Here is a 23942-nt window from a genome sequence, read left to right as displayed (position 1 = left end):
GACTGCTCAGCCTCCTGGTTTTTCTTGCAGGTAGAGAGTTTCTAGTTGTAAGTTAGGGTTCCGTATAGTTAGTTTTCAGGGGAGAGGGTAGTTTTATGACTTTACATCCAGAGGTCTAGGATTCCATCCTTGCTGGGGCCCCAAAGAGGGGCTTTGTCAGAAATGGCTATACTGTCTGTAACCACTAGAGAGATTTGGGCACCTACCTGCTTAGCTCATTTGGAAATTCTGGCTTGCATGAATTTTTGGGGTCCAGCTCATGACTTTGGAAGCTTTAGGCTGGCCATACAGCACCAGCTCCATTTCCCTTTTATTTGCTTCCTCATTTCAATATGGTGCTTGTTTTATACATAAAGGACTTATCAGTGGCTAGACCGTGGGCTGAGTGGGCAGAGAAGCAGCTTCAGGTTCAATCTGACCAGCTCAGAGGCCCTGAGGCTGAGGTGACAGAGCAAATGAATGATAATGCTAACAGCTTATAATGCCATTCCCATAGCTGTGCCTTGCTGAAAAGCAGCCACCTTGGGGGTGGGAGAGGGCAGCCATTTCATACAGTCTGCCCTGCACAGGGGTGCCAGGCAGGGACTTGGTCTGTGTCATTGAGATGTTTGGATTTGAAGGTCTCTTCTGAAGGTGTGTGGCTCCTCCCTGTAATCTGCAAGGAACTCCACATCCCCTCCAGAGGGAGCAGGGCTAGGTCAAGGGGCAGGGTCTCACACCACTAAGCATTAAAATAAACCGAAAGGAGCCCGGTGGGAGCCTTAATGCAGCCACGCAGCAGGCAGTGATCGGCAGAGGGCACGGGAGGAGAGAGCACCAAGGATAGAGAAGAAATACACTTTTATTAGGAAAGCTTGCTGCAGATGTGCCAAATTCTGTAGTACCAATCACGCCACACAACTCCAGTGGAATGGACCCCCTTAACTGGGACAGCCTCTCTGAATGGCGTCAGGCCATAAATAGTACTTTCTTCACAGCCACCACCAGCAGCAACATCCTCAGACACCGGAGGGGGCATCAGTCGAAACCAGCTCGACCCCACGCTGACCGAAGCAGCGTGCCTGCAGAGGAAGGTGATGCCCGGGGGGAGTTTACATCTTCAGAAGATAAAAAGCTACATGGCAAGGAAGAAACACAAACTAAACCCAGGAGAGTAAGCACCGCTGGTCCCCGTGCTCCACTGCTCTGGATCACGCAGGCTCCGCAGCCGGCTCCTCTCTGCCACAGCCACTTTCAGGATGGACCACACAGGGGCCCTTGGCCTTGGGCACATGGCTAGCAACAAGGGAAGACTGGCACTGGCCTTGTCTGCCCCTCTAATACACGGAGCAAGAGCCTTGGCCTCTGGCTGCCATTCGCCAATGTGAATGCGACAGACCGGATTAGGATACAGGAAGCAAGCTAATCCGTTACTGCAGAATACAACATGGGGATTTCTAGTAAACAAGCGCTGCTTATGCAACCAATAATACTGCTAGAAAAAGGACAAGGGGCCCTGCTCAGAGTCTCATGCAGCTACCCCCTCAGAACTCAGGGCAGGCCAATGCAACCCGGCCAACCCTTCCACATCTGGGGAGCTCCATGCAGTCCTTCTCCCTGCAAAAGAAACATGGGATGCAAGCTGCTCCAGCCCCCGGGAGGAGAAGATACATGGCAGAGGGCGCAGCGCAGCTTGGAGGTGGGCGTCTGTGATGGGCAAAGAGTCCGAGGCCCCAGTGTGAGACAGAGATGGCTCGGAGGCTTCTCCAGAGCCCACTTCCCAGTTCAGACCTCCATTTCCACTGACCCTTCCTGCAGACTTGCTGAGAGCAGAGAGGCTTCCTCTGCCTGCCAACACTTGTCTGGTGCAGTAAGAGGTCAGCACCTGGGGCCCACGGGACTCCTCTACTGAACTGTCTGAGGGGGCATTATGGCTGCTTTGGGCTGCTCCAAGGTGGCTTCTCTGCTCTTCTTCCTAGGGGGCTTTTTAATGGGTGTTTTTTTGCTGGTCTGGTCACTCAGGGGCGCGTGCTCCTGGCTGCTGCTGCTGGAATTTTGCTTCTCTGCCCTTTTGGCTTCATTGACCGCAGTCTCCGATACAGGGCTGATCAGTTTCTGCAGGTTGGGGGAGGTTGGCAGCGCAGGCTTGCTGGATTTCTGGCTGCTGCTGGTGGCCACAGAGCGCTTGGCTTTCTGTGGAGGGGTGGGCTTCTCCCTCTGGGGCTGCAAAGGGCTCACCCCATTTTGCCGGGTGCTGCCATCGCCTTTGTTGAGGCTTTGAGTCTTTTCCTTCAGTTGAGCGGCCAGTAAAGTGGCTGCCTCCGAAGACAAATGGGGGTGGACAGCCTCGGAGCGTAGCTTGCTGTGACTGGGGCTCCGGGGGGCTTCCTTGCCTTCCCCTCCTTTCCTGTCTGGGTGGTAGGTTCCCATTTTTTTCAGAGCATTTTGGACGGCCCCATTGATGTTCTCCATCTGCTCCGAACTGGCCTTGGTCTTCTGCTTGGGCTTGGATGGTGACTGGGGCTCCCCAGAGAAAGAAGCTTTGCCCTCTGGGAAGCTCAGCTCTTTCAGATGTTTCTGCGCTTTCTCTTTGCTCCTCGCGCTGCCCTTGTCATCGGCTTTTCCATGGAGACCAGCCGAGGTCTCACTCGGGCTTCTCTTTCTCTTGGCCTGAGTGTGCTCAGAGCAATCAGGCTGCATGGCCGCTCTCTCGGGCGACCTGCTGGGAGCGGGTAGTGAGTTGGACTGGTTGGAGTTGTATTTCCCATGAATCCAGGACACTTTAGGCTTTGTGGAGGGATCGGGGGGAGGGGGCTTGGTTCTCTCCGGGGAGGGGGATTTACCATTCACTCCAGGGCTTTTGGTGTCCATTGTATTTTCATCTTCGTCCTTGGACTGCTTGGAGAGGCGGGCGATTTTGGCATAGAGGGCTCCGCTGGTGGAGCCGGAGCCACAGGATGACCTTTCGCTGTCAGAGGATTTGAGCAGGGGTGTTTCGCTGCTGTCTGCTTGGAAGGCCTTGACAGAGCCTGTCTCTTTCAAGAAGGTATACTCTCCAGCCTCCTCCGCGCTGATTGGGGGTGCCAGCTTCTCCACCAGGCTGCAGGCAGGGCCTCGCTCTTTGCTTTCACCCACACCCTCTGCAAAAGAGAAAGCACAGATACATTATACTGTGCCATGGTGCACAGGAGCCAGGATGGGGCATGAGAGCTCCACAGCGAAGCGACAGGAGGAAAGGGTTGGAACACAAGCTATAATCAGGCAATGCTTTATACTACCCCCATGGGCCTTCTGTCCCTGCTATTCACTGCCCTATGGACCTTATACCCCTTCCCATAGTCCTGTTATATACCCACACACATCCATTGTTCCATAGGCCTTATACCCACCCCTCACATGGGCCTGCCATACCGTCCCCACCAGCCACCCCCTCAGAGCAGAGCAGTCTCATTTGTATGTTGGGGTTAGTTCTCTTGAAGGGGTTGATCAGACAACCTAGGGCAATGGAGCAGCCAGAACACAGCTCAAAACCCCTCAGTACAATAACAAGGCCACATGCTGGAGGCTGACAACCTACAACTAAGGTCCAAGAAAATCATGCTTCTGGGACAAGAGCCTGCTGAGACATGGATTGCCATGAGGTGAAATGCTTGGCCCTCCTAAAAGGTTGGTGCGGCATCCAGGAGTCCTGGGCCCAGTGTCCCAGAATGAGGATCTGCAGGAACAGTGTCCATTCTGAGCAGAGATATGTGTTCTCTTGGTTTCTAAAATAACCATGGCTTTTATTTTAGAGCTGCTTTGGCGTTGTCAGGGTGTTGGTTTGGTTCCTTTATTTTTGAAGGAGAAAGAATCGTCCCATTGGCTTGGGAGAATCACACAAAGCATTGTACACACTTTGGACAGCTCCAAGAGCAGAGGAACCTCCAGGATGAGCCTTGGCAGTGTGCCTCTGAGACGTCAACTAGACAGAGGAGGAAAGAGTGCAATGGGGGGAAGGCGGGGCAGCATCTCTGCTGAGCTCCCATCTGTTGGGCAGGGCTGTCTTTCGGCGGATGGGTGGGCTGGTGCCAATCCCAGTGTGCACTGACAGACATTCTGTATCACTCCCCACTTGTGAAGGCATGTTACCCCCCTGCATCACAGGGGATGCTCTGCCAGGGGAACAACCCAGAGCTGGAGAGCCCAAATTGATTAGCAGTGGCAGTGGGGATCATCCTATCCAGCCACACTACCAGGCTCCTGGCTCTGCCCACCCTGCCCAACATCCACTCACCCTCATGGGGTACACAGTACACTGGTCCCTCGTCGGTGGTGTCAAAGGAGGAGAAGGAGCCCCGGGAGGACCAGGAGGGAGACGGTTGCTCCACTACTGATGGTGGCTCAATGAAACTGCAGTTCATGGTGTTCTCCAGGTCATGGTGAGCCACTGCAACGGGAGAGAGTGGAGAGTTTAGAGCAGCACTCTCACATCACCTCCATGTGCAATCTTCCTTGTACAACCTTGGGGCAGAGAGAGACTCCCACTCTCAGAAAGCCAGTTCAATTTCCAGAGAGTGTCCATCCAGAGCCATCCGAGCACTTCCAACAAGGGCTACATACCAGGGAAAGTGGTTGAAATAATAATTAAAAATAAAGTAGTAAAACATCTCGATGATCATGGTATGATCTGAACTAACCAGGGTGGCTTCTAAAATGGAAACTCATACCTCTCTAGTCTATTACAATGTTTTGAATGTGTCACTAAAAATAGCTCGTAAAGGGAGAACCTGCTAACATAATTATTTGTGCTTTCAAAAAGCCTTTGAGAAAGTCTCTCGTGAAAATTTTAAGACAACTAAGTTGTCATGAGTTGCAAGGTGAAATTTGTCATGGATAGAAACTAGTCTAAAGACAGAGAGCAAAGAGTAGGAATAAACAGTCAATTTTCAACCTAAGTGGTTAATTGGAGGTGTTGCAAGGCTCCATACTAGGCCCTGTGTTGTTTAAGAGATTTATTAATGGTCTGGAAATGGGGAGGGGAAGAAGGCTGGTGGCAAAATTTGCAGATTACACATTATTTAGGTTAGTCATGAGAGAACAATTGTGGATATTAATGATGTTAATGAATTTATATATCGAATGCTCTCTGCATTATATATAGTGAAGCCCTGTATGTTATACTATGAAAATGCATCCCCCCGCCCCCGCCGCTTGGAATAGTGAAGAAAGAACAAGCTGTAACTATCTGCAGAATGTACTTTTGGTACTGAGCTACACAGGACACCACTGGGTTGGAGGCAGACACAGGCCCAGTGTTAATGATTTACTGCAGTATGGACAATGGCTAGAGCTAATCAAAAAGCAGAGAAACTGTGTGAAAATTTTCAAAATGTTGAAGTTGTTTCCTTTTTATAGAATTCAAACCAGAACAATATTTTATTCATTTGAATATTTTTACCAAATATGTATTGAAATGCAAGGTAATTTACATCCGGAGAAATAATTCAAACCCCTCATACTCCTCACTGGGTCCTTGATTCACAGATTCCAAGGCCAGAAGGGACCATTGTGGTCATCTAGTTTGTCCTACTGTATGACACAGGCCAGAGAACTGCCCCAAAGTAATTCCTAGAGCAAAACATTTAGAAAAACATCCAATCTTGATTTGAACAGTGACTGTGATGGAGAATCCACCACCGCCCTTAGTAAATTGATCCAATGGTTAACTGCCCTCACAGTTAACATTTTACACCTTATTTCCAGTCTGAATTTATTCAGCTTCAACTTCCAGTAATTGGATAACATTAGACCTTTCTCTGCTAGACTGGAGAGCCCATTATTAAATATTTGTTCCCCATGTAGCTACTTATAGACTGTAATCAAGTCGGCCCTTAACCTTCTCTTTGTTAAGCAAAACAGATTGATTAGAAAACATGTCGTGTAGTGAAGCCTCAAAGAGCTCGTTCTCATGGCTCTTCTCTGAGCCTCTCTAATTTATCAACCGCCTTCTTGAATTGTGGGCACCAAAACTGGCCACACCAGCGCCAAATAAAGACGACCTGAGCATTGTTGTAGAGAGCTCTGCTCCATTTGCAAGAGCGACCAAGAAAACAAACAAAATGTTTTGGTGCATAAGGACTGGCATGGAGAATAAAACTGAAAATCTCGGCATGCCAGTGTAGATATTCAGTGGTACGATCTCCTATGGAACACTGCCCAGTTCCAGTCCACACGACTCTAAAAGGATATTGTGGAAATAGAGGAGGTTCAGACACAAGAATGATTAGAGGTGTGGGAAAAGTTCCAGATAAGGAGAGATTAAAATGATGGGGATTGTTTGAAAGGAGACAAATAAGATGAGATATGATAAAAATAACCTAGCCCTAACTGGTGAGGGTCAGAAGGAACTCCCCACGTGCACAGTGTATCCCGTAATTGCCAGCTGCAGGTGTTCTTGCCCCTTCCTCTTCAGCAGCTGAACAGTGCATGAGAGCAAGGCTCAATGAAGAGAGAAGGGCTGTAGAAAGCAGCTCACCAGAGTGCAACCTATAAGTAGCTGGCTCCTTGACTGAAAGTGCTCTGCAGAGACACACTGGGTCCTGCCTTGGGAGTGAGCCAGCAGGCTATGCAGTGCCAGCTCCAGAACAGGAGGGTCCTGTGCAGAACAAACCCCCAAGGAACAGCATTTCCTGTAGCTGTTTGGCTCACAGATCGGGCTGTGGGTGACTTTCAGATAAATCATAGGCTGACATTGGCTGGGAGAAAGCTGGCCACTTCCTATGGGCTCTTTCCACGCTGCTGGAGGTTCAGCCACTAAACACACACCGAATTCTCGCTTAGACTCAAAGAGCACAGCAGCACTGAGGTTTCCCCACTCACCCGAGGCAAGGGGCCAGCTGTTATATATGGTCTTTCCTGCTGCACAGTGGTGGCTCTAGACATTTTGCCGCCCCAAGCACGGCAGGCAGGCTGCCTTCGGCGGCTTGCCTGTGGAGAGTCCGCCAAAGCCGCGGGACCAGCGGACCCTCCGCAGGCACGCCGCCGAAGACAACCTGCCTGCCGCCCTCAGAGCGACCGGCAGAGTGCCCCCAGTGGCTTGCTGCCCCAAGCACGCGCTTGGCGTGCTGGTGCCTTGAGCCGCCACTGCTGCCGCAGTTCCCAGGAGGTGCTAGAGGTTTCACTTGAATATCATCCATGTGGCAAACACGGGGGGGGGGGGGGGGACAATACCGCCCCGCAAAGCTTCCAGGCTCAGCCTGAAATGTCAGGTTATTCCCTGTCATGTACTCAGCCAGAGCACCTTGCACCATCAGCTCTCGAGAGCCTGGGTACGTATATGAACAGGAACAGCTGGGTCCTGGGGATAAGTAGGGGGTGCCCTTGCCTAAGCATGGGCCCACTGGAAGGCTAGAGAGTGCTAACCTGCTAGAAGGTGTTCTCTTTAAAGATCCCACGACACTTTGGGCGGATTTCAGAACTCCTGGTCCCATTAAAGCATTGGCAAAACTCCCACTGACTTTGATGGGGTTAGGCTTTCACCCTGGCCTCCCTTTTTTGCACTCTTAGTTTTTGGGCACAAAAATTGCAGGCATATGTTTGCAAAATATAGAGAAGAAAGGCTGTGACCCCCATTCAGACTCCTGTAAGAGCCAGGGTGCTATGCCCAACGTCCTGGCCAAACTCCTACTCAGGCAATTCCACTCGGCCTCTGTAAATTTTCCCTGTAGTAGCAATTGCACTGTGATATTCACCTTCATGTCCTCTCCTAAACAGCTGTGTAGTGTAACATAGCTGCCAAGTCCTGCTCCTGAGGTGGCATTTTAGTGGCAGGTGACATGATCGCTGTATATTTCTTACTTTGCAGTGGGAGGGAGGGTTGAGAGACTGCATGAGTGTTTACAGAGCACTTTCAGATCTTCAGGTGGGATGTGCCAGAGGAGCAAGGACACAAAGCTGCGTTTGGCACATTTCCGCAGGAGAAGGCAGGCCCTGGGGTTGAGTCTGGAGGTGGGAGGGCAGTGCAGGTCTGGGGAGAGGATGTCAGTGTGTACAGAGAGACGTGCAGTGGGGCGGAAAGCGCATAGGATGTTGAATACTTCCTGCATTTTAATGCCAAGTATTGCTGCTGATTTCCTAGACAGGGTAGGTTTTGTGCGGCGTGGGCAGGGCAGTGAGAGGAAAGGTTTGCTGGGATTTCCCTTGCTGCTCATGGAGTCATGTGGGCCAGGAGGGGCCATCCCAACCGAACTCCTACATAGCCTGTGAGGAAGCTGCATGGAGGCCAGGCCAGCTCAGCATCAGGACTGGAAGCGAAGGCAAAGGCAGATCCTTGCTCTTTTGGTGCATGGTTCCATGTGGCTCTGACTTCAGCTTCCTGCTCTTGCATGCAGGAGGCTCCCTTTGAGCTTCCATCCACTCTTCACATTCCTCGCTGCATACGGAAAAGTCAGCAGTAGCATGGCCCTGCCTCCTGGGGGATGAAGCTGCGTCTGTGGCAAAGTCCCAGAGTGCCCCGTTGGATCAGCTTAGCAGGGATGCAAAACAGCTTTCCCAGCGGCTGGGTGAACAGAAACTTACTCACAACCGAACCATCCTCAAAGCTGGAGGATGCTGCCCATACAGTAGCCAGTCTCCTCCAAGCAGTGCCAGGGCCATGGAGAGGAAGGCTGGGATGGACTGCAGAGGGCCGGTGCTGAGCAGCAGCTGGCTTGCAGAGCTGAGTTTTCTTAGCTCTCAGCTGTTCTCAGATCATTCCTTTCCCCTGCTCAGTCCCTAGAAGTGACAGAATGAAATTCTCCCTTCGTCGTCGTTTAAACGTCCAGAGATTTCAAACAGGGAAATGAAGCCCAGCTGGTGAGAGGGAGTGTTTGTGAGCAGCTGCAGGGGAGAGAGGAGCCCAAGTCAAGACAGGCCCCAACTAGCCTGAGGCGTGATGCCTATTTGTGAAATAAACACGCGCTGAGTAGTGTGTCTTGGGGCTGGGGCTATTTGTATGTAACAAAAGACCCCCGGCAGAGCAGCTGCACAAGAAGGCCCCAGGAATCTTTCTTCTGGCACCAGCTGCTGGCAGCACGGACTAGACTGAGCTAGGTGAGTTTTCTCAAATCAGCAGCTCTGAGGTTTCTGAGACTGGCCCTGGTGGTGCTTGTTTGGAAGGGACAGCACAGTGGGGAAAGGCCGCTGTGGTGCCAGAGGGTCAGGCTCTTATGCAGCTGGGCTCATGGCCGGAACATTTAGCATGTTCCTCCAGAGATTCCAGCAGCGAGAAAGAGGAGGGATTTGAACTCGCGCTCTCCAGCTCAGGCCAGCTTTCCCTAAGCCAAAGGGGCGCGCTCACAGCTTGCTTCAGCTACACGGTGGTGTCCTGTCGAGCTGCGAGGAGACATTTTGTACCACAAACTGCATTTGAGATGAGGAGTTGCAGCTGGGGTTCCCTAGATATTGGAGCTACAGGCCCCTGTACGGGGGCTGTGAAGCTTTAGGCGAGGCTCCTGTGCTCTGAGGACCTGTGGCTACCTTGTGGAGCAGCTGTGGCACTTGGCAGGTTCAGGCACCATTCTCTGGGAGTTAAAGAGGGTAGAGACCAACTTGCCAGGCTCCCACCACACTGTGTCACCTTCCCCTGCACCTCCGACATTCCTCCTATCGCCATATCTCTACACCATAGGGAATGAAGCAGGTTTCCTTGTCCCCCTTCCACGCCTCCCCCCAAACCCTCCTACATTCGCCATATTGAAACCCTAGGAAGTCACATCAACAAACACTTTGTACAGCCAGGATGAAGGTTCAGTAAGTGCAACATCCCCCAGTGACACCTGTAGAAGCAAGGTAACGGTAAGCTGTTGGACAGACCCTAATGGGCTCATGGTACATTTCCACCAGCTGTGACACACCACCTCTTCCCACAGAACTTCACCAGCTAAGGAAACCCACCACACATTAGTCCCCTCCGCAGCATGGCACGGTTCCTAGTGATGATGTCATGCTCCCCCCACAAACATGGAGCCCTTTGGAACTCGGACTCTTCACATCTCTCAGCACTGAGTATTTGCTGAGGTTGCAGTTAGGGTTGTTTGTAATTGAGGAGACAGACCCCCCCGGATTGATCACAACCACGTAACACATTTTTATACATCACTCTCTCTTCGTCTACACTAAATGCTGAGTGGTGTTTAGAAGCACATTAGCACATGTCTGGACAAACCCAGTCTAGACAAAGCCAAAGTGCATTTCACTCTGTAAATGGTTCTGCTCCGTCTCTCACTTTCTATTCAAAATTTTCTGCAGCAAATACTTACCCTTTCTGACCAGCGACTGGCCCTCGGTGTGCCTTGCTTATCTTAAAACATGGAGATTTTATTTTCCTGGGTTTATACGGTTTGTTTTGAGGATTATCACAATATCCCTGCACTGTATATTACCCTGTCTTACCGACATGGACTCAGCCGTAACTCCTCTTAACATATTTTTTTTCTGGGAATTTCCTTGGGTTCTTTTATTGTAAAATTCCATCCATGAAACAAGAAATTCCCAGAGAATGTCCCCAGGGTTTATTTTTAATGACGTGATTATATGAAGTGTCAACCTCAGGTCGTATTTATTGTAACTTCCAGGGCCAGACTCACTGATACACTCTGGAGCAGCACAATGCAGCCATAGCATAAGCCACTTCAGTGGGTGCACATTGCTTTGTATCACCTAAGGCAGGGGTCGGCAGCCTTTCAGAAGTGGTGCGCCGAGTCTTCATTTATTCACTCTAATTTAAGGTTTCGCTTGCCAGTCATACATTTTAATGTTTTTGAAGACCTCTTTCTATAAGTCTATAATATATAACTAAACTATTGTTGTATGTAAAGTAAATAAGGCTTTTAAAATGTTTAAGAGGTTTCATTTAAAATTAAATTAAAATGCAGAACCCCCCAGACTGGGCAGTGTGAGTGCCACTGAAAATCAGCTCGCGTGCCACCTTTGGCAGGCGTGCCTTAGGTTGCCTACCCCTGACCTAAAGCAATATAGAGCAACTGCAGTGTATGCCCCAGTTCCCTCTCCCTCCTGTACATCCCCCTGCACACCCCCTAAACTCCTCCTCCTTCCTGTACTCCCCCACATACCTCAGATCCTCCTCCCTTCTGTAACCCAGGCGTTCCCCTAGACACACACACAGACCTCGCAGAGAGCAGGGAACTTGCGTGGAACATTTAAAGGTCAATGGGCAGGAAATTGCTTCTTACATGTCCTCCTTAGCTTCGTAAGACAGGAGCCCTGACTGTCAGGCCCTACAGAGATTTGCAGGACTGAGACTCCTATTTTGCAGACAGAAGAGCTGCAGCACAAGGACTGCATGCCACAAGGGATTGTGCTTGGCCAGCAGACCCACAAGCATTGCCTACCTTTGGACCTCCGTGGGCCACTGAGTTCCTAGGGCTGCAGGAGAAGCCGAGAAGGACTAATTTCAGCGGAACTGAGGAACATTAGAAAACAAACCAACCCTGAGGAAATTCTCACATACCAACTTGGCTGCGGTTGCTGGCACAGACCAGTAGGGTGAGCACATGTTACCTTCCAAGAACAGGAAAAACACACATACTAGAAGCCCAGGCAAGGCGGAGTTATGACTGCACTTGTAGCACAAGTCACCAGACAATCCTCCTGGGGCAGAGGGCAGAATTAGGCTGGGTGCCTCGTGTTCAGACGTGCACCTGTCACTGCATTTCCTGGGGTTTGAATAGTATTTGTGTTTGTTTTAATTCTAAGGCCCCTGCAAGGTGCCCCTGTGCACTCCCAGCACTGCCCTGCGCCTGAAACGGGAACTCCACCTGAACTGATGCATTCGCCTGGGACCTTCAGATTATCCTGGACAAGACTCTAGAGAAGGCCAGTAGAGACCCTTCTGACCTAGGCTTAGGAATTCTTTTCCATCTCTAATTTCTATACAGAACATGTAGAGGTCTTTGCTAAATAACACCTGTTCTGACCCCCAGCAGGCAGACTGGATGGTCTTGCGCAGCTTTTTCATCTGTGATCCTGCACTGAAGTGCTAATGTCCGTCACGGGCTGTCATAGGAACACAGGCCCTGTACAGCCCAGGTCACAGCAAGGTTCCACCTCGCCCAGTGTCCTATCTTCGAAAGAGGCCATACCCAGCTGTCCAGAGGAAGGGGTAAGAACCCCATCCCAGACAATTCTGGAATAGCACGTGCAGAGGGGAAATTTCTCCCTAGCCCTATCAGTGGTTGGTGGCTCATGGCCTGAAGCAGGAGGGTTTAAGTTTTATCCTATCCTCTGGAAACACCCAAAAGGGAGGGCAGATACAATGTCAGAGAGAGCAGCTGAGGGGCTTATTCCAGCATATGAAGATAAGCGTGGCCCTACTGGGTCCATAGAACCCAGTATCCCATCTTCCAACAGTGGCCACTGCCAGACACTTCGGAGGAATGACCAGAACAGGGCAATTATCAAGTGAAGTCCCAGCTTCTGGCAATCAGCGGTTTAGGGACACCCAGAGCATGGGATTGCCCCTCTGACCATCTTGGTTAATGGACCTATTCTCCATGAACCGATCTAATTTTTTTTAAACCTAGTTATACTTCTGGCCTTCACAACATCCCTTTGCAACAAATTCCACAGACTGACTGCATGTTCTGTGAAGAAGAACTCCCTCATGTTTGTTTTAAACTCCCACCTATTAATTTCATTGGGTAACCCCTGGTTCGTGTGTTACGGGAAAGGTAATATTTCCTTATTCCCTTTCTCCACATCAGTCATAGTTTTATAGACCTCTATCATATCCCCCCATATTTGTCTCTTTTTTAAACAGAACAGTCCCAGTCTTTTTAATCTCTCCTCAGATGGAAGCTGTTCCATAACTCTGATCATTTTTGTTTACCTTCTCTGTACTTTACAATTCTAATATGTCTTTTTTGAGATGGGGTGACCAGAACTGCACGCAGAATTCAAGATGTGGGCGTACCATGGATTTATATAGCGGCATTATGATATATTCTCTCGTATTCTCTCTCCTTTTCCTAATGGTTCCTAACATTCTGTTAGCTTTTTTCATCCTTGCTGCACATTGAGTGGATGTTTTCAGAGAACTATCCACAATGATTCCAAGATCTCTTTCTCTTTTCAAGACTTCTTGAGTTGTAACAGCTAATTTAGACCCCATCACTTTGTACATATAGTTGTGTATAAGTTCCAATGTGCATTACTTTGCATTTATCAACACTGAATTTCATCTGCCATTTTTTGCCCCATCACCCATTTTTGTGAGATCCCTTTGTAACTCTTCATAGTCTGCTTTGGACTTAATTATCTCGAATAATTTTGCATCATCTGCAAACTTTGTCCCTTTTCCAGGTCATTTACATATATGTTGAACAGCATTGGTCCCAATACATCTCCTTTAGGGATCCCTCTATTTGCCTCTCTCCTCTGTGAAAAGTGACTGTTTATTCCTATCCTTTCCCCCTTATTGTTTATACACAGATCTATGAGAGAACCTCACCTCTTATCTCATGACAGCTTACTTGGCTTAAGAGCCTTTGGTGAGGGACCTTGTCAAAGGCCTTCTGAAAGTCTAAGTACACTATAGCTACTGGGTCGCTGTTCTCTACATGTTTGTTGGCAGCCTCAAAGAATTCAAATAGATTGACGAGGCATGATTTCCTTTACAAAAGCTGTGCTGATGCTTTGCCAACATATTGCGTTCATCTGTGTGTCTGATAAGTCTGTTCTTTACCATAGTTTCAATCAATTTGTTTGGTACTTTAGTTAGTACTCATTGGCTTGTAATTGCCAGGATCACCTCTGGACCCTATTTTAAAAATCGGCATTACATTAGCTATTCTCCATCTGGTACGGAGGCTGATTTAAGTGATAGGTTACATGCCACAGTTTGTGGTTCTGCAATTTCATATTTGAGTTCCTTTAGAATTCTTGAGTGATACCATCTGCTTCTGGTGACTTATTATTGTTTAATTTATCAATTTGTTCCAAAACCTCCTCTATTGGCACCTCAATCTGGGACACTTCCTCAAATTTGTCATCTAAAGGAATGGCTCAGGCGTTGGAATCTCCCTCAGGTCCTCTGCAGTGACAGTAGATGCAAATTAATTATTCATTTAGCTTCTCCACAATAGCCTTGTCTTCTTTGAGTGCTCCGTTAGCACCTCAATCATCCAGGGTCCCACTGATTGTTTGGTAAACTTCCTGCTTTTGATGCTGTTAGTTTTTGTGTCTTTTGCTAGTTGCTCTTCACATTCTTTTTTGACCTGTCCAATTATACACTTACACTTGACTTGCCAGAGTTTATGCTCCTTTCTATTTTCCTCAGTGGGATTTGACTTCTAATTTGTAAGATGTCTTTTGGTCTCTAACTGCCTATTTTACTTTGTTAACCATGGTGGCATTTTTTTAGGCCCTCTTACTGTTTTTTTTAATTTGCGGTATATATTTAGTTTGAGCCCCTATTATGGTATTTTTAAAAGTTCCCATGCAACTTGCAGGCATTTCATTTGCGTGACTGTTCCTTTTAGTTTCTGTTTAACTATCCTCCTCATTTTGGTGTAGTTCCCCTTTTTGATGTTAAATGTTACTCTCATGGGTTTATTTGGTATTCCCCCCCCACGCACACACAAGGATGTTAAATGTAATTACATTATGGTTGCTATTACCAAGTGGTTCATATATATTCACCTCTTGGACCAAATCAAGAATTGCCTCTCCCCTTGTGGGTTCCAGGAGTCAGACTAGTTGCTTCAATAAACAGTCATGAATGGTGTCTAGAAATTTTATCTCTGCATCTTGTCCTGAGGTGACATGTACCCAGTCAATAAGAGGATAGTTGAAATCCCCCATTATTATTGGGTTTTCTGGTTCTGTAGCCTCTCTAATGTCCCTGAGCATGGGCTGTGGCTGGGGCAAGCAGCTCCCAGGCTGATTGGGGAAGTAGGCACAATTGCAGCCATGCCCCTAACAGACCACAGCCGGCCCCTATAAACAGGCTTTGAGCCAGAAGCACAGATAATCTCTCTCTGCCTTCACATAGAGAGAGAGAGAAAGGGGCCTGGCTGCTGGGAAGCTCAGGGTGCCTAGAGTGAGGCAGGGCTGGGGAAAGACCAGAGGGGCTGGAGAGCTCCAGGCTGGCAACTCCCCAGGCTGCAGGGCCTTGTCCGAGGCACTGGCTTGCAGAGAGAGGCAGCAGATCCAGACCCAACCTTGCCTATGATGAGTGGTTGACACTGCAGTCTGCCCAGGGCGCGGAGGTGAATTGGTGACTGGCAGTAGCCTATGACTGAGGTGAGGTAGGGATAGGGGATGGGGGTTCCCCTGGCTGAGGAGGCCCTGAAACTGCAGGGATATTGCCAGGGGGCAGCGGTGAACACAAACACAAGGGGCACTGGGTCCTGGGAGGGGCACGGGAGCCAGCGGCATTGGGACACTGGCCAGCAGAGGGCGCTCTAGAGACTGGAAGAGTTAATTCCCTGGACAACCAGCAGGAAGTGCCGCAGGGGTGAGTCACGCATCGCTACAGGTCCCCTCCCTCAGCGAGGTGTTCTCAGTGTGAGAGGAGACCATGACATCATCTGCAAGGAGGAGCCCGACTACGGGATCACTTCCCTCTGCTCCAGCTTAATGTTCTCTTCCTCTGAAACTTTCATCCTCCTCGACAGCACAGAGGCGGTCAGACCGGGGGGTGCTGTGTCCTGGAAAGTCTCCTCTATGTACTTCTTTGCCTCCCTTAGCATCTCCAGTTTAGCCACTCTGGTCTCCACAGCCCATACTGTGTCTCTTGAGGGCCAGGAGCTGCTTACACTGAATACACACATACGCCACCAGCCCACAGGGCAGGTAATCCCACACGCTGCATTCAGGGCAATAACCTGCATAGCCCCCACTCTGCTGCTGGACTTCTGCCTGCGTTCTCTTTACTCTGGCAGGGTTTCTTTTTTGTTTCTGTGTGTGTGTTTCTTTGAGGGACCAGGGCTACTGACATAAGTTTAGAGAATGTTTGTTAGGCATATCTGGCTCTTATGTTCCCTCTCTAAATGCCCCTACAAAATTCCACTGTTTGCTGCTCCTATCTTCTAGCTCCTCTGGTCACTTAGGAGCTGGCTTTAAAAACCCTTGTTCTCCCTGAGTTAGCCCCACCCCTTCGTCTGGGATCCTAAAGGGGATCAAAGGAAGCGGGTTAGAGCCTGGTCAGGAAGCTCTCAGCTGAGCCTAGTGGGCTGCTAGGATCAGCTAGGGTGACCAGATGTCCCAATTTTATACGGACAGTTCCGATTTTTGGGTCTTTTTCTTATATAGGCTCCTATTACCCCCCCACCCCCGTCCTGATTTTTCATGCTTGCTGTCTGGTCACCCTTGGCTGAGCACACGGCCCCCAGACAGACCACACTATAAACTTCAATCAAGCAGGCCCACAGCAAGCAAACCCACAGACAACGAACTCACTCCGTGTGCCTCCTTCACCTGGAGAACTAACTCGCAGCCTCCTGTTCGCTGCTCCTGTTCACTAGCTTCTGCCCAAGTAGAATCACTCTATTTTTGACTGCTGGCCCCTGTGGACTCACTCACTTCAGTGCAGAATAGGTGTAAAACACGACTGCATCACAATGGGAGCACCCTGCTCTCCTGCGCATAGGTGCAAATGGCTACAGCCAGCCCGGCTCTGAGCCTTGGCCTTCCCCTCACTGACCCACCCTCTGCCCTTCTCCACTCACATGGATGAAGAACCACACCAAGCTGGATCTGGCAAGAGGCACAACTGGACCCTGCAGGCCCACGAACTGGCATTGCCTGGACTGTGCCCAAAATCCCAGCGGGGGAGGGGGGGTCGGGTGACAGGGCTGGGTTAGGGCCCAGCCTCTCCTGGAGCTCCCAAACCTCGGACTGGATTTGTGCTTCTGCCCAGTTCCTTGAGGGGCTGAAGCCAGACTCCCCAGTGGGAGGGTGTGTTTGCCCCTTCCTCCCAAAAGGCTGCACTTCTACTCCTGGCACTGCCCCCTCATCCTGCTGAGGAGCTGCGGAGGGATCGGCCTCCAGCCCACTCCGAAGCCAGGATAATAATGAGACCACATGGCAAGGTCTGCGAGCCAAGGCAAACAGAGCAGCCTGTGACCAAAGCATTTCATTCCAATGAACTAACAGGCCCCTGGCAACACAAACAGTCTCTGCGGCTGCCTGCCTCCCCCTCGCCTTAGCGGGAGAACCGTGTGTGAGAGCCGATCATGGCTCCTTGGCCTTTTGCTCAGCCATGCTCCCAGGCAGAGGAGCCTTCCTGTAATGGTGCATTGCCGCTCCGCTAATTAAAGTCCACTAGCCATCCAGAGAGACAGTGGGGACTCTGCCCTTGACAGGTCGGGAGGAGCCGTGCCAGTCAGCCTGGGGCAATACCCGTTGAATGGGCGAGTGACGCTCAGGAGCTCAGCCGTAAGGAGCCACCTTTCATACAGCCGGGGCCCAAGAGGAGTTCTCCCTCTGTCTCCCTGTTTACACAAATGTCTGATTTGCAGCCTGCTCCAGGAAGTGCACACAGCTCCATTCATCCTTCCCCACCGGAGCTGCCGCTCTTCCAGAAAGGCCTGCTTCACTCGCTCCCATAAACACAGCATTTGTTATCGTTTCGGGGTAATGGTTCTCCCGCTTTGGTTCCCTTGGCTCCCAGCCACAGTCCTAGAGCTACAGCTACGCCACGAGAAAGCAGCGTCTCAGGAGAGCAGCACTCAGCGCAGCCACCTGCAGTGGAGGGGAGCAGCAAGGCTCACATGCCGCGAGCTCTTATGGAGAGCTGGCACCTGAGTGCCCTGGGCTGAGGATGGGATGGGAATAAGCAGCTCAGCTTTCCTTCAGTGCAGGGCTGGGAGAGGAAGTTACACCCCAACCACAGCACAGGGGCAATCACTCAGTTATTACAAACCAACCCAAATGCATTGCAGGTAAGACTCCCAGCCTATCCCCACCACCTCACTCTAGCTCCATTGTACAGCATGGGATGACTTTAAAGGAGGTTCCGTGGATGGAACATGGGTACAAGAAGCAGTGCAAAGGTCCAGAAAGGCGTTCCCACCCCCTGCACAAACACTAGTGGGATGTGTGCGAACAGCCTGTCGTTGCCCAGACGCTATCCTAGCAGCCAAGCTGCGGGCAGCTCCGTGGGACACTTAGCGCAAATTATTCAGGGAGCTCTTTGGCAGACTTCCACATAATTTGCATGTGACCATAAACTACCAGGCAGTGACAGGGACATGGCATTGAGTTGCACAGATTGTGGCAGCTATGGTTGGAGCAAGTGAGTGGGTTCTGGAGAGGGTCTCAGGCAGATAGATGGGTCAGTGCTGGGATGTCTGGGAGAGGCTGCAGTAGGTGAGTGCATGGGTTTGCAGGTAGGGGAATCTAGTCGGTGTTTTTCTAAAAGCCCTAGCTCCTGGAGTCAGGTGATTACAGGAGAATCTCACCTTGCATTAACAAAGGTTAAGGTCACATGTTCTCCGCAGCCATGGCAGCTTTCATATTACACCTTGCTACTAGAACATGGGTACAAGAACAGTGCAAAGCTCAATGAATAATTTGCACCAAGTGTCGCATGAAGCCACACAAAAACTTTGCAGCCAGGATAGGGTCTGGGTGCATCAACTTTGTGCATCGCTCATTATATGCATGTTCCATCAGCAAGGTGTTATGTGAAAGTTGTCCGGGCTGTGGAGAAAAATGTGACCCTTCAAGGCTCAAACACCAGAAGGCAAATAAACATTTATTTTTAAAAAATCCTGTGATATTTAAGCCCATGTCATGATTCTTGCACACTGGATGATGGATGTGCAGATTCTGCCATCTCTCCTGCTCCAGATTTTGGTGGGGTAAGCCCTGCATGGACACTCAGAGCTGGGCTTCTCCCACCTTCACCCTCTGAGTGGCTGGGCAGGGCTGAGCCAGATCTTCATCTTTAACATGAACAAGGTGCTTCGCTGACACCCCAGTCTGTATTTGGAGAATTTAAATTCTACACAAGACCTCACTCCTGTCAAAGAACAGCACATTCCAACGTACAATTTGCACTTCTTTGTGTCTCCCGCCACATCACACATGACACACAATGGAAACAGCAGGAGATTCATAAATGAACCACCACACTGTGACAGCGAGAAGGTTTTAACTCACCAGCACAAACATGAGCCAAGACAGAGAACAGCTAAAGCATCAGCAAGCAACCTCCAAGAAGAAATTAAAGACTTGTTGAAAACTCCTCACATTGCTACACCCAGCCCCGCCACCCACTGCAAAGCTCACTGCTACACATGGCCCTGCAATCATACTCTCATTGCTACACACAGCCCTGCAATGCACTGCAAAGCTCACTGCTACACTTGACCCTGCAACCCCACTGCAAAGCTCACTGCTACACATGGCCCCGCAATCACACTGCAAAGTTCACTACTCTCATTGCTACACACAGCCCTGCAATCCACTGCAAAGCTCACTGCTACACTCAGCCCTGCAACCTCACTGCAAAGTCCACTATTCTCATTGCTACACACAGCCCGGCAATCCTACTGCAAAACTCTCTGCTCTTATTGCTACACACAGCCCGGCAATCCTACTGCAAAACTCTCTGCTCTTATTGGTACACACAGCCCGGCAATCCCACTGCAAGACTCACTGCTCTCATTGGTACACACAGCTCGGCAATCCCACTGCAAGACTCACTGCTCTCATTGCCACACAAGGCCCTGCACTCTCTTCTTCAGACTGAAATGGAGGCAAAGGGATTTTGCACAGAGTACAGAAGGGTAATACTCTGGAACACACACAACCACACACAGCACAACCCAATGTGCAGCATACCACACACATATTTTACACCCAGCACCACATACAATCCCATCAGTTTATCCATTGCAACGCAACACAACAAACACACGTTACACCTCCTTCAACATATACATACCATGCATTCAGACATCACAACAGCAAATACAGCATAAGCTAGTTTTAGAAGGGCACACATTCCACACTTGGGCCCCATAGCAGCTGGAGTCAGGGGGCCAATAGCTCCTTGCAGCAGGACAGAGAAGTTTTCTGTGCAGCACAGGGTGGGCGTACTCTGAGCAGCAGGCAACAGAGTTGGGATTGATACTTGGCTGTTGATTGCGGAGGGCCCCTTAGCTGTTGATTTGCTTGTTGCTAGCCTTGGGGGATAGTGGTTGTCTAGGTTAGAGCCTTCTGCTCCTTCCACAGCTGGGTTAGGGGCTGGAAAACACACACCAGAGCAGTTAATGAGCCCTACCACCTTACCGACAACTTTAGGCAGTTTCTGGCGATGCAGAGGAATTCGGGGGAGTTTCATGCTAATTCGACTGAACCGGCCACACAAGCGCCCTGGCGATTTCTTGCTTGCTGCTGGGTCCTGGTTCCCACTGCAAGAAAATACTGTGCATCAGTCAGAGAGCGGGCAGAGCAGGAGCAGGTGCAGCCACACCAGGCCTGCAGGGGCATGTACAGGGATCCCAACAGCCGCATGCTGGAGATGTTTCAGACGGGCCAAGCCTGGGCATGGAGCCAATGCTGAGAGCCCGAAAGCAAAGTGCATGGTGAAGGTGGCTTCATTTGTCCCGAGAAGGCCCCAGGTCCCCAGAGAGCTGAGCTGAGCAGGGTCAGCACTCGCACAGAATGGGAATGCGGGTGCAGCACCACCCCAGGGGGAGCCATCGCCAGCGAGGTGCCAGACTAGACATGGGTTTACAATCTTGGCCCTGAGCAGTCTGGGGCTGGACAGTGAGACATGCGTGTAGGCATCTGTGCTCCCAGCAGCTCAGCCCTGCCCTTGGGTGGTAAATTCAGTCTCAAGTGCAATTCTGACCTGACGGGTACCTGAGGCTCAGTAACTCACTGGCCTCTACAAAGCTTGCTAATGGTGCTGGCACCTGTATCCTCAGAGACCAGCCTGCTGGGGGTTATAAGAAATCTCTTCCCGCGTGCTCCTCTCTGCCACCACGTCCTCTCTCATTATCCATCGTTCCTGACCTCACATGAAGCCTCCAGCCTCTATGCTCCAATCCAGGCTGGGCTCAGAAATCCCATTCAAAGGTACAATGGCAGGTAATTGAATTTCTTATTACTGCACTGACTCTGCCACAGCTGCGCCATCCTGGAGAGCTGCTTCTCCCACAAACACGTGTGCTCTCCCATTCCACCCTTCGAACATGAGGGGAACTCCCGAAGGCATTCACACTCTTAGTGGATGTCTAATTCAAGTCCTCTTTCAGCCTCTCCTTAACACCTGGCAGTGCTTTGGCTGGGACCCCAAATCCCACCCCTTGGCAGTGCTTTCACTGGGACCACCTGCAGCTGCTGAGACTACACCTGTATGCCAGTGCATCTCCTTTACCGTCTCCCTCCTCTGCATGCTGTGTCATCGCTGGTACCGAAAGCATCCCTGTATTCACATCCTACACACTACTGTAATAATCTTTGTGCAAAATATGTCTTGTGAAGTATCATTTAAAAACTAATGACACACTGATCATCAATCTTGTTGTGTAATGTGTGTAAAAAAATGCATATTAAGCCTCATGAACATAAGCTGAAATTATAACTATAATGCATTTATCAGACAAGTCTGGAGTGGGGGTAAACCAGTTTCTCAAAGATGAAGGACAAGTCGACATCTCTAGCCATCAAAGTTGACTGGCAATCACCTGTCAAGTGACCATTCTTTGGCAATGAATCAGGGCAAGAACAGAGCCACCATGGAACCACTAGACTTCATGTCTCCATCCTCACAAGTGGAATGAACTTTATCTAGGAGTAACCCTCAGGAAAATCCATTTCAAGAGGTGACTGGACTATAAAAGTGAGGGGCAAAAACACACCATGTTCTCTCTCTCTCTCTTTGACCTAAGAAGACAAAGGAACCAACATTTTGACTTTGGGAAGAGATCCTGACCTGAGAACAGAGCTGGTGCCAGGCATAAGCAGATGAAGCAATTGCTAGGGCCCCAAGGAGCTCAAGGGGGCCCACTATACACTTTTTATTTATTATTATTGGGGGAAATATTCCTGCTTAGGGGCCCCAATGGGCTAGCACCACTTCTGCCTGAGAACTTGGCCAGCCATGTTGCTGGGACCCTGCAGTGAGGATTTTACCTTGAACCAAGTCTAGCTTGTTAAGTTTTAGCTATTAGGAAGCATTTTATCTTTATTTCTCTTGTAACCATTTCTGACTTTAATACCTTATTAAGTATCCACTTAAAACCAACTTGTTTTATTTTTAATGGAAACTAATCCCGTGTTGTGTTTAAACTGAACTGTTTTGTCACTCCAGTTAGAGTAGCAAGCCATTGAATCTTGACCTCTGACAAAGGCAATGGACCTTTAATATCTGAACTGTCCAGGAAAGGGCTGGACAGTGCAGAGCACAGGTTTTGGGGAAAATTCAGGACTTGGAGTGTGTTGGGGTCACCCTGCTAGTAGTAACCCAGGCTGGTGGATCAGGGGCTAACTGCACTCTGCCCCCATCCATGGTCTGCTCACGGGTCTTCGTTTACATCTCAGGCCACCTGTCATCTCCCTATGAGTAAGGACCCATGTGCTTCATTTTCCAGATTGGGGTTTTAGCTGCAGTCTCCATGCAATTCACGGTGACGATCCAACAGCGCCTGCTGTTGTCTTCTCTCCCTGGGTCTATAACAGGATTAGCAATGAGCAACCAGCTTTCACAGAGCACAGTCCTTTTATTTAGGACAAAAACATTACAGAGGAAACCTATCATAGCACAATACACAGTCTACATGAAGGCTAGCTTTCCAGGTGTCACCAATCTTCCACATGGAGACCCTGGCAGGTTCCAGACCTTTCAACTTGTTCACCAGGGATGCAATCTCATGTCAATTTGAGGAACCAAATGAGGGACTTGAGTCAGTTCACACACACCCCTTATACCAAAAGCTTGTCCTTTGTCTGCTGGATCTGAGCCAGTTTATGCAATTCCCCCTGATGCTGGGGTGGGACTTCTCTGGAGTTGTTCACCTGTCCGGACATTTGCACTAATAACTCATCTCCTCACTGTTTTTAGCTCCTCCATGAAGCTCTGTAACCCTTCCTCATGGAGGCAGAATACAATTCCTAGTTCCCAAAGACACAGAGAACACTTATAGAGATACATGTGTACGAATAAGCCTGGTGCCCACAGTGCACATCTCAGTATACTTCCAAGATCTCAGATCTGTGTCACTAATAAAAATGTTCTAAAATACAGATTTTTTGGGCGGGAGGGGGTGAAGGATATTTTGGGCAGGTGGGTGGGCAGGCAAGGGTTCCCCTACAGTATTTGCAATCCAAACACAACAGTATGGGACTCCTGCAGGAGACCCACAAAGTGAAGCCAACCAGTCTAGTTTTGGTGTCCAAGCTGAGTGAACAGCAAATCTAACAAATGCAACAGTAAAAACACTGCAGATAATGAACTTGCTTCCAAACTGAGGGAAGAGGCCGTGTTGCAAAGTCACAGTTTGACCATGAATCTTGCGTCTGATGTTGTATGATTGAAGATGACCATATATATCATTGTTGCTATCGCTGTCCTACAATTGCACTAAATTATGATGCAAAGTATATAATGTAAGGTGTCAATGGAAAAGTTATACTCTGTCAAGTATGATTATCCTGGCAGGGGGTTGGACTAGATGACCTCCTGAGGTCCCTTCCAACCCTGATATTCTATGATTCCATGAAATCCATGTATCGTCACTATACCTGAAGTTATGAGTTTTGACTATGTATTTGTATCTCAAATGTGTTTACTCTTGGGGTGTAAGAGCATGTGATGCGGACATGTGACCTCTGACCCCATCTTTGTAAGTAACTTTCTGTATGCAGGGGCTGTGGGCTTTGTTTGGGACAGTAAATTTCCATGCACATAGCAGAGGATATAAAAGACACCTGAGACATCTCCATTTTGCCTCATTCCTACTCCAATTCTC

At 49.6% G+C, this 23942-nt stretch overlaps 1 protein-coding gene across 3 annotated transcripts in view; it reads right to left on the bottom strand.

The window, feature by feature from the left end:
* Window positions 1-825: 825 nt before the first annotated feature.
* The window catches only part of SCARF2 (scavenger receptor class F member 2), a 96043-nt gene continuing 72926 nt past the window's right edge, over window positions 826-23942 (bottom strand). For 2 of the 3 annotated variants that reach the window (XM_050923708.1, XM_050923709.1), the window contains 3 exons: window positions 20257-20378; window positions 4253-4405; window positions 826-3119 (listed from right to left, as the gene is read on the bottom strand). In XM_050923708.1, the coding sequence (XP_050779665.1) occupies window positions 1885-3119; window positions 4253-4405; window positions 20257-20378 (1510 nt within the window). In that variant the 3' untranslated portion in view covers window positions 826-1884. The remainder of the gene's footprint in view (window positions 3120-4252; window positions 4406-20256; window positions 20379-23942) is intronic. The other variant, XM_050923710.1, reaches the window with a different exon arrangement.

The sequence above is a fragment of the Gopherus flavomarginatus genome, chromosome 15 (assembly GCF_025201925.1).
Source record: "Gopherus flavomarginatus isolate rGopFla2 chromosome 15, rGopFla2.mat.asm, whole genome shotgun sequence".
In the NCBI taxonomy this organism is placed as follows: Eukaryota; Metazoa; Chordata; order Testudines; family Testudinidae; genus Gopherus; species Gopherus flavomarginatus.
The sequence above is the reverse complement of the archived record's forward strand: the minus strand, read 5'-3'. Positions and strand labels throughout refer to the sequence as shown.